Source organism: Stigmatopora argus, chromosome 20, assembly GCF_051989625.1.
Source record: "Stigmatopora argus isolate UIUO_Sarg chromosome 20, RoL_Sarg_1.0, whole genome shotgun sequence".
Taxonomy (NCBI): Eukaryota; Metazoa; Chordata; class Actinopteri; order Syngnathiformes; family Syngnathidae; genus Stigmatopora; species Stigmatopora argus.
The window spans coordinates 13216274-13227655 of record NC_135406.1 but is presented as its reverse complement, the minus strand read 5'-3'; the positions used below and the strand labels follow the sequence as shown (position 1 = coordinate 13227655).

At 45.3% G+C, this 11382-nt stretch overlaps 1 protein-coding gene across 2 annotated transcripts in view; it reads right to left on the bottom strand.

Annotated features, from left to right (window-relative positions):
- Positions 1-4263: 4263 nt before the first annotated feature.
- Positions 4264-11382, bottom strand: part of LOC144065318 (uncharacterized) — an 18091-nt gene continuing 10972 nt past the window's right edge. For both annotated transcript variants that reach the window (XM_077588055.1, XM_077588056.1), the window contains one exon: positions 4264-9077. In XM_077588055.1, coding sequence (XP_077444181.1) covers positions 7870-9077 — 1208 coding nt within the window. In that variant the 3' untranslated portion in view covers positions 4264-7869. The remainder of the gene's footprint in view (positions 9078-11382) is intronic.

Genomic DNA, 11382 nt, shown 5'->3' with positions numbered 1-11382 from the left:
CACTGAAAAAGAAATTATCGTGCTTGGAGGCACAATGCCGCTGTTTTACGGCGGAAGTCCCACATTCTGGCCTAAGCCTTTGTTATTTTATGGGACATTTGGAACGATGTAGTTTGAGACCAGCGTAATCCCAGGTCTCCCTCAACTCGTCCAACAGGGCAGTTGCATGTTGAAATATTTTAAATAATATTATTGAAATTGTACACCCCGAGGCTCCTCTCCATGTTAGTGACCTGATACTCACGGAGTCGCAAGTGTGATGTGGCGTCGTTGCTATCTGTTGGTGGAGCCATGAAGATTCCTGCTTGGGAACTTTCTGTTAGGCTGGTCCCACTTGGAGGCTCCACCCCTCTACTGGCCTCACCCGGACCTTCATCTTCACTCCTCGAGGGCTCAACAGTCCACATGGCGACGTCCCCCGCCCCTGGCCCAAAGTCAGCAGGGATAGGCTCCAGCACTCCCCGCGAGTGATAAAGTGGATAAAGCGGTTCAGAAAATGAATGAAAAAATATCTATGAATAAAACATCTTCATAAATGCCATTAGAATATGCACAAATCCGACTTAAATTTTACCTTATTTTACACATCTGTCCTTCTCACTTCTCATTCTCATTCAAATGACTTTTCTGCTGAACGTGTCACTTGAGATAGTCAAGTTTCCATTTATATGCAATATTTTTCCATGATTTTGCTTTGATATATTTAATAAGGGATAGCACATATTAATGAACACATTTATATTCATGTTAATGAACATATATATGTAAGATTGTAGCCGAGGGCTAATTTCCATTTATAGTCCATCGTGTAGGACTGTAGGTTGAAGACAAACGATCACACATACTAGAAACACGCACACAACCACACACACAGCAGGTTTAGACAGTTCTCACCCGATTTCACTGCGTGTTCTTCTATTTGCACAGTAAAGTAAAAAGGAATGTATTGAGAAATATTAAATTGTAATTAAAAAAAGATAGAAGGGCTGTAAATCGTGAAAAACATAAGAGTGGACAGAGCTACTGCCACTGGCTGCCGCGTGAACGGCACCATCATGGGCGGAAAAAGGTTTAAATATGGCACATAGGATGCAAACACCAAGAAACGCTACAATGGGAAAGTCAAAGGAGTTCAGCGTGGATCTGAAGAAGCGAATGCTTGACTTGAACAAGTCAGGAAAGTCACTTGGAGCCCTTTCACAGCAGCTGCAGGTCCCAAGAGCAACAGTGCAAACAATTGTTTGTAAGTATAAAGTGCATGGCACTGTTTTGTCACTGTCATGATCAGGAAAAAATGCAAGCTATCATCTGCTGCTGAGAGAAAATTGGTCAGGAGGGTGAAGATTCAACCGAGAATCACCAAAAAGCAGATCTGCCAAGAATTAGAAGCTGCTGGAACACAGGTGTCAGTGTCCACAGTCAAGCGTGTTTTGCATCTCCATGGACTGAGAGGCTGCCGTGAAAGAAGGAAGCCCTTGCTCCAAAAGGCTCGACTGAAGTTTGCTGCTGATCACATGGACAAAGATAAGACCTTCTAGAGGAATGTTCTGTACTCAGACGAAACAAAAATCGAGCCGTTTGGCTACAATATGTTTGGAGGAGAAAAGGCGAGACCTGTAACCCCAAGTACACCATGCCTACCGTCAAGCACGGTGGTGGTAGTATTATGCTGTAGGGCTGTTTTGCTGCCAATGGAACTGGTGCTTTACAGAGAGTAAATGAGAACCTGCGTTTCTACCAAAAAGTTCTATTTTGGTTTCATCTGACTGATTTCTTTACACCAAGCGTTTTACCTGTTGCAGATTCAGTCTTCCAAGCCTGGTGCAGGTCAACAATTTTGTCTCTGGTGTCCTTCGACAGCTCTTTGGTCGTGAAGAATATGACATATTTTACTCATTCATTTTGTTGTAGCTATTTCATTTTGATATATTACCACTGTAGGATTAAAACTCTTGTTCTTAACTCGATTACAATGAACAAAAGCTCTCTGTCTGAGTTTCTCCTGGGAGGTTGATTTAACGCTGATACGAAGACAGATGGTGGGCTCCAAGGGACAGTAACGCCAAGGTGGCAAGCAGTGAAGGTGAAACTTCAAAGGAGACGCTGTGGACTCCAGGGGAGAAGGCGACCGAGGACCGATGTGGATTCACGGGCCAGCGAATTCCAGGGGAGGAGACCCCTCCAGACCGTCGTGGGACAGTCCACATTTCATTAAAATCAGCGAATGACTATTCATTTTTGTTATACTATAACTGGGCAAACGCGGGTTAGGACTTTCGTCCCTTTTAATCCTCCACTGAAACACGGCGACGCTCAGCTGGTTTATTCTTAGGAGAGGGACCCGGAGCTCTGTAATGATCAATATCAGGAATAAATCATCTTTGGAGTAACTCGCAAACCCTGGTCTCTTCCTTCGATGCTGAATAGGCACAATTGTTAGACGGGACCAGACTGAGTTAAGGAATTAGGGATAGGTGCTAAAACTGTAAGTCTAACAGTCGTTAGAAGAAGTTAGACCTCTTTGACAGCCAGAAACCTTGCTTGTTTGTAGGTGACCAAATACTTTAATAAATTCTTCAAAAATGTGATTTTCTGTTTTTTTTCAACATTCTCTCTCATGGTTGAGGTTTACCCATGTTGACAATTACTGGGCTCTAATCTTTTCAAGTAGGAGAACTTGCACAATTTGGTGCTTGACTAAATACTTATTTGCCCCACTGTATCTCGTCTTCCGCTTGCGCGTTTCAGCGAGTTGTGACATTTTTATGATTTTTTTACACTTAAGATTAAAAACAAAAAAATAAACATCATGTACTGAAGCCAAAGAGTGGTGAAGGTTGACAGTAATATGGTGGTTGCCACAGAAAGGAAACTAAACAGAAGAGGGTGTCGTATTTTAACAACTAAGAATTGTTTTAAGAATTTAATAATACTTTTATATAGGGGGAAACAGCATATATTTATTTTAATCATTTTAAAATAAGTAATAAAAATGATAGCTAATCTTTATTATTGACATTGAAAAAAATGGAAAGAGTAAAAATTCAGTTTTAATTGATTTATTTTTCTAAATAACCGTATTTACTAGCATTTAACCCGCTTTGGTTGGACAACAAAATGATGACTGAATCGAGGGTACGGCTTATATGCGCACAAAAACATGACATGCACGAAACTGCAAGTTGACGACGATGACATGATGAAGTCACAACAAAAAATGGCGCCTTAATGACGTCACGATGCAAGGTAATGCGGCAATATACTGTCATTTAGTTAGTGGAGTGGACTAGCCAGAGCTACCAAACTGTATCTGGAGCGAGCTGCACAAGCAAATATATTGTTGTGTTGATTTAATAGTGATTTTGTCTAGCCGTAATGGCTGGAGGAGAAGAAATGGATTTGTTTGAAGATTTACTGTCAAAGCCATTTTGAAGACGGACTTTTCAAGAAAAGCTGGACATCATTAAGAAAGGTCGGACAACGCCGAAGCAAGCAAGCCTGTCACAACCGGCAACCAACATTTTCAGCACTAAATCGAATAAAAATGTATGCCAGAAATACGACAGGACAGGCTCGACTTTCAGCATTAGCTTCGATGGCGATAGAAAAGGAGGAAAGAAAGGACGATGGATTTTTTGTACAAATAAAGATTTTTGGTGCGTAAAATATGGCTATATTCCTAAATAATATTTCAATTGTATGAGGTTATTATTGATGATTTTTATGTGTCACAGCTGTAGCTGCGGTAAAGGTTTTATAGCCATAAAATAGTTTTTGAGGGTTGGATTGATTCAAATATAGAATTGAAGGCGTCGCTTAGAAATTCACGGCCCGCAGCTGCTATATTGTAATGTCCATAATGGGACAAATATTTTGTTTACAGCATCAAAATACATGTTTTCAAATAGCTGGATCATTCACCATCACTGCAAAGATGGCTCGACAGTACTCTTATACTTGCTAGTTTTTACCGCATTTGGAGCCACCGTCGCAACATGCAAACATTCATGTGGGCTCACCAGAGATGTCTTCAGATGTCTCTTTTAGCAGGACGGGTCTTCAACCGTCGTGAATCCAGGCGCTCCACCGAAAATCCTGCCCGCAAAGGGTTTTAGATGCCGTGGCCACGGTCTTTCCCAGATGTCGACCAAGCGCCCGGACTCCTTCGGTGTGTTGACTCCCAGGCTCGTAGGACCAAAATGATAGGTTCACCAATAGGTATTCCCAAATGCGCGCACAAATAAAAGAGACAGGAGACTCATCTGAGGTGTTCTTGCAAGAGAGAATCGAACCTGACACACCTTCGTCCAAAGTTCATTCTGCGGCTAGACGCATCTCTCTTTCTCTTTATTAACTTCAGACATACAACAGACATCTCAGCTCCCAGGGGAGGCGTGTGAAAACAGTTTTGAGAAGCTGATAGTTCTCAAAACAATTGAAGGTCCACCGGATCTTCTCAAGGGAGGGGAGTGAAAACAGTTTTGAGAAGTCGATAGTTTTCAAATCAAATCAAGGTACACCGGATCTTCTCCATATTCCAGCTGTCCAAGAGGAGTGTTGTTTAGGCTAACTCAGGAGCGAGCATTTACACGGTTGCAAGCAGATATATAATATAACCCTAACATTCTAAGTAAAGCAAAGCGTTCTTCATTGCAAGCAAATATATAATAATTTTAGACTAATAAGCTAAGTAAAGCAAAGCGTTCATCACGAGCAAATATATAATAATGTAAGACTGTAAGACTAATAACCCTAACACTTAACATATACAGTAATACCTTGAGATACGAGCTTAATGCTTTCTGGGACCGAGCTCGTATGTCAATTTACTCATCTAAAATCAATTTTTCCCATAGAAAATAACTAAACAATACAAACTAATTTGTTCCCCACCCTCTGAAAAAAACACCAAAACAGGATGTGACAATGGAAAAACATATTTTTTATTTGTTCCAATTCACCACCTAATCACAAAGTAACAAGTACCTATCTAGATGTTATGATCTTTAATACTAAAATGCGCTCGCAACATAACATAAACTTTAAATTTACCTTTAATAAACTTACATTACTATACACACACCTAAAATAAGTTTTACTCTTACGTTACCCTAAATTTAAACCTTGTGAGATAGCCGGGGCAAAGATATTAATGCAGGACTGCCAACTACTCCGGAATTTCAGGAGTTTCTCCAGAAATGCAACGCAAACTCCGGGACTCCGGAAAACCTCCCTAATCCCCAGAAAACCTAAACAATTTTCACTTAAATGTTTTTGAAGGCATCTATTTTGGAAAAGTACCAAATACAGACGCTCCCCTACTTACGAACATTCAACTTACGAACAACGGTACATACGAACATGTCTGCAAATTGCGTTTAAGTCCAAAAATGTTCGCAAGTCCAATTTTGTATTTTGCGTCTTTTTCGGAGTAGTACAGACGCTCCCCTACTTACGAACATTCAACTTACGAACAACGGTACATACGAACATGTCTGCAAATTGCGTTTAAGTCCAAAAATGTTCGCAAGTCCAATTTTGTATTTCGCGCCTTTTTCGGAGTAGTACTTCTTTCCGCCGCTAATACCGACGCCTGGCGCTGTGAGAGCTCAGCTCACCCAGCATCTACCTTCTTCTTCGTTGCAATGCGGAAGTGCCTGAATCTATCTCCAGTGTGCAAAGAACCTTTTTCATTTGTATCATTAAATATCTCATGCATCCAATATTGAATATGGTTGGTAAAAAGCTAAAGGCTTCTATTGAGGGAGTTGCAAGGAAGAGGCAAGCCATTTCATTTGAAACGAGTGGCAATAATAACGAAGCTTGATGCGCGTGAGAGTGGTGAGCGTTTCACGGGCATTGAATCGTTCGACCGTCAGTACCATTTATAAACAGAAAGATCGAGCAGCAGGACCCAAATATTGAACGTTGCACAAAGTTTGCAAATCAATTGAATGATGCCATACAGTGCTACCGCATCATTTATGATGAAAAAAAGAAGAAAACTGTGCAATCGTCATTAGGTCGCTTCTTTTGGCCAGTTTCTAATACATAAATCTCTCTCTCTCTCTCTACTGTACTGTACATATTCTCTCCATTTTATCCCAAAAAAAATTTTCAGTACAAACCAATGCGTGTTACTTATACAAGCCTTAAACATACAAATGCACTTATATAAACCTTCAATATACTTATATCGCCCTTAAACATAAATTATAATACAAAATATAGCACTGAATCAACTTACAAACAAATTCAACTTATGAACAATCGCTCGGAACCAATTGCGTTCGTAAGTAGGGGAGCGTCTGTACTTCTTTCCGCCGCTAATACCGACGCCTGGCGCTGTGAGAGCTCAGCTCACCCAGCGTCTACCTTCTTCTTCGTTGCAATGCGGAAGTGCGTGAATGTATCTCCAGTGTGCAAAGAACCTTTTTCATTTGTATCATTAAATATCTCATGCATCCAATATTGAATATGGTTGGTAAAAAGCTAAAGGCTTCTATTGAGGGAGTTGCAAGGAAGAGGCAAGCCATTTCATTTGAAACGAGTGGCAATAATAACGAAGCTTGATGCGCGTGAGAGTGGTGAGCGTTTCACGGGCATTGAATCGTTCGACCGTCAGTACCATTTATAAACAGAAAGATCGGGCAGCAGGACCCAAATATTGAACGTTGCACAAAGTTTGCAAATCAATTGAATGATGCCATACAGTGCTACCGCATCATTTATGATGAAAAAAAGAAGAAAACTGTGCAATCGTCATTAGGTCGCTTCTTTTGGCCAGTTTCTAATACATAAATCTCTCTCTCTCTCTACAGTACTGTACATATTCTCTCCATTTTATTAAATGTTTTTTTTTCAGTACAAACCAATGCGTGTTACTTATACAAGCCTTAAACATACAAATGCACTTATATAAACCTTCAATATACTTATATAGGCCTTAAACATAAATTATAATACAAAATATAGCACTGAATCAACTTACAAACAAATTCAACTTATGAACAATCGCTCGGAACCAATTGCGTTCGTAAGTAGGGGAGCGTCTGTATACAATTTTTATGCCTCAAAATTCACACCATCGCTACGGCTTCCGTCATCTTCATTCAACTGCACTGTGAACCGGAAGAATTCAGCAATACGAGTCATTCACTCTCACACTCATACATAGGAGCAATTGAGTGTTCAGTCAGCCTATTAAGCATGTTTTTGGAATGTTGGAGGAAACCGAAGTATCCAGAGAAAACCCTTGCAGGCCTAAGGAGAATATGCAAACTCCACACAGGTAGACCGACCTGAATTTGAAACCAGAGCTACGAGGTCGACGTGCTAACTAGTTAAGCCACAAGGCTGCCCTACGTATAAATTGACAATATATAATCATTACTTTTATTTAATATTTCAAAATTTTATAGTTGCAGGGCAGATTCTTTGGCAGTATCAGTAAAAAGAACAAGAAACAAAACTAAAAAAGGCCTGTAAGTTCAGAGGTGAGTTAAATCCTACTAGCTGACTGAAGGTAAGTGAAAGACAGTGAGAGGTAAGCGACCTGTATCCATAACAGCAGAATGCAAAATTACAAGTCCGTAACTAGCACTTATTTAGGTCTTTTGCCGAGTAAACACAGCTTATGGAGAAGCACCACCAATTTCGTCACACGCAGTTTCTGGGTGTGATGACAAGTAGGCTTTTTGTGTTGTTGATAATGACGACAGGGCCTATGTCCGATTATTATTATTATTATTATTATTATTATCTTGTGAGCCAGTACTCTTGACAACAGTGTGCTGTCAGATCACACCAAGATCAACAGGATTTGAAGTCCACATATTCAATTTGTCCTGTGTGCATAAACTGATGATGTCATTGTCCACCACTTCCCACACCAACACACACGTGTCTCTTAAGTTTCTTCTTCTGATTGAACCTTTGGCCACAAACTGAGCAGGAAAATGGTTTCTCACCAGTGTGGGTTCTTAAGTGATTTTTTAAGTGAACCACCCGTGTGAATCTTTGGCTACAAACTGAACAGGAAAATGGCTTCTCACCAGTGTGTGTTCTTGCGTGACTATTTAGGCGCACCTTTGTTGTGAATGTTTGACCACAAACTGAGCATGAAAAAGGTTTTTCACCAGTGTGGGTTCTGAAGTGAACATTTAAGGATCCCTTCTGTGTGAATGTTTGACCACAAACTGAACAGGAAAAAGGTTTTTCACCAGTGTGGGTTCTTGTGTGATTTTGTAAGTATTCCTTGGTAGAGAAAGCTTGCCCACAAACTGAGCAGGAAAAAGGGTTTTCGCAAGTGTGGGTTCTTGTGTGCCTTTTTAAGCTTCCCTTCCTTGTGAATGTTTGATCACAAACTAAGCAGGAGAAAGGTTTTTCACCAGTGTGGATTCTGGTGTGATTCGTTAAGCTCTGCTTTAGAGAGAAAACTTTACCACACAATGAGCAGGAAAAGGGTTTTTCACCAGTGTGGGTTCTAGTGTGAATTTTTAAGATGTGCTTTAGAGAGAAAACTTTACCACACACTAAGCAGCAAAAGGGCTTTTCACCAGTGTGGTTTCTGGTGTGAATTTTTAAGCTCTGCTTTACGGAGAAAACTTTACCACACAATGAGCAGGAAAAAGGTTTTTCACCAGTGTGGGTTCTTGTGTGTATTTTAAAAGTATACTTTTTACCAAAGGTTTTCCCACACTGAGAGCAATTCCAGAGTTTGTCATCCCTGCCAGCTTTCTTGTGATCTTCATCATCATCATAAGGAGAGTGTGACACAACATTATCGGTATCTGATAGAGGAGCAATTAAATCATCAGCTCGCCATCCTTCTATTGAGCTGTTCAGAAGCTCTGCCTCTCTGCTGGCCTCAGTCAGACCATATTCACTCTTCAAGGGCTCACCAATCGACCTGGTGACAGCTTCCTCTTCCTCTTTTTTGATTACAAGTTGTTCTTTTTTCTCTTGCCCTTGAAGGGGCTCTGGCTCCTCCTGCTTGATTTGGGGGACCTCCAATTCGTCTTTAATGACTGCAGACGCTGGCACCTGCCACTTAGGACCAAGATATTTGGCGAAACCTGCAAAACAGAAGAACAATATTAAATTTTATGGACCGTCTATCTACAACAGGCCGCCTGCCTGTGAGGTTAGATTGGCTGAGAAAGTGTGTGTCCCACATTTAATTTAATATGTACGCTCATTGTTGCTTTAAGGGTTGTCACTCCTTTGTGAAGGATGTTTTAGCTATGTACAATATGTAGAGAGAGGTAAGTAGATTGGTGTAACAATATGAAATAGCAATTGGTCATGTAAATGGCCCTTGCAGTGAACCGGTGCGCAGAAGACATCGTTGCCTTAGTGCAAGGTCTGGTCTCCATCATTTATACAGAGTGGCTATTAGATGTCTCTACATTAACATGCTAGCAATTTGTTAGGTGCGTGTTTCCAAACCTTTTTTTAGCTGCGGCACGCTTTTTGCATTAAAAAAAATCTCAAGGGACACCACTGTCTGTAAATCTTTTAATTTAAACTATGTTGCCTACATTAACAATAGTCATTCTCATCAAAGCTTTATCAGCAGGAATCACATAAACCTAAAAAATTATTCAAATTTTTCAAAATACCTAAACCTATCATCGCCAAAAGTTGATGCCCTAGGAACCCACAGTTCATGTTAGAGAACTCTAAGCACAAAATGACTGTTTCACCATTTGAATCTTGTAATAGTATAATTTATAATTTAACGTTTTAGAGTATGACACAAACCTTTAAGTTCATTTTAATAGCAAATAATTCACATGAACTCCCTCCATCCCTCCCTGCCTCGCTCGCTCGCTCCCCCCTGCCTCGCTCGCTCGCTCCCCCCTGCCTCGCTCGCTCGCTCGCTCCCCCCTGCCTCGCTCGCTCGCTCGCTCGCTCCCCCCTGCCTCGCTCGCTCGCTCGCTCGCTCCCCCCTGCCTCGCTCGCTCGCTCGCTCGCTCCCCCCTGCCTCGCTCGCTCGCTCGCTCGCTCCCCCCTGCCTCGCTCGCTCGCTCGCTCGCTCCCCCCTGCCTCGCTCGCTCGCTCGCTCGCTCCCCCCTGCCTCGCTCGCTCGCTCGCTCGCTCCCCCCTGCCTCGCTCGCTCGCTCGCTCGCTCCCCCCTGCCTCGCTCGCTCGCTCGCTCGCTCCCCCCTGCCTCGCTCGCTCGCTCGCTCGCTCGTCGCTCCCCCTGCCTCGCTCGCTCGCTCGCTCGCTCCCCCCTGCCTCGCTCGCTCGCTCGCTCGCTCCCCCCTGCCTCGCTCGCTCGCTCGCTCGCTCCCCCCTGCCTCGCTCGCTCGCTCGCTCGCTCCCCCTGCCTCCGCTGCTCGCTCGCTCCCTGCTCGCTCGCTCGCTCGCTCGCTCCCCCTGCCTCGCTCGCTCGCTCGCTCGCTCCCCCCTGCCTCGCTCGCTCGCTCGCCGCTCCCCCTGCCTCGCTCGCTCGCTCGCTCGCTCCCCCTGCCTCGCTCGCTCGCTCGCTCCCCCTGCTCGCTCGTCGCTCCCCCTGCCTCGCTCGCTCGCTTCGCTCGCTCCCCCCTGCCTCGCTCGCTCGCTCGCTCGCTCCCCCTGCCTCGCTCGCTCGCTCCCCCTGCCTCGCTCGCTCGCTGCTAGCTCCCCCCTGCCTCGCTCGCTCGCTCGCTCGCTCCCCTGCCTCGCTCGCTCGCTCGCTCGCTCCCCCCTGCCTCGCTCGCTCGCTCGCTCGCTCCCCCTGCCTCGCTCGCTCGCTCGCTCGCTCCCCCTGCCTCGCTCGCTCGCTCGCTCCCCTGCCTCGCTCGCTCGCTCGCTCGATCCCCCCTGCCTCGCTCGCTCGCTCGCTCGCTCCCCCCTGCCTCGCTCGCTCGCTCGCTCGCTCCCCCCTGCCTCGCTCGCTCGCTCGCTCGCTCCCCCTGCTCGCTCGCTCGCTCGTGCTCCCCCTGCCTCGCTCGCTCGCTCGCTCGCTCCCCCCTGCCTCGCTCGCTCGCTCCCCCCTGCCTCGCTCGCTCGCTCCCCCCCTGCCTCGCTCGCTCGCTCCCCCTGCCTCGCTCGCTCGCTCCCCCCCTGCCTCGCTCGCTCGCTCGCTCCCCCTGCCTCGCTCGCTCGCTCTCCCCCCCTGCCTCGCTCGCTCGCTCCCCCCCTGCCTCGCTCGCTCGCTCGCTCGCTCCCCCCTGCCTCGCTCGCTCGCTCGCTCGCTCCCCCCTGCCTCGCTCGCTCGCTCCCCCCTGCTCTCGCTCGCTCGCTCGCCTCGCTCCCCCCTGCCTCGCTCGCTCGCTCGCTCCCCCCTGCCTCGCTCGCTCGCTCGCTCCCCCTGCCTCGCTCGCTCGCCCGCTCCCCCCTGCCTCGCTCGCTCCCCCCTGCCTCGCTCGCTCGCCCCTGCCTCGCTCGCTCGCT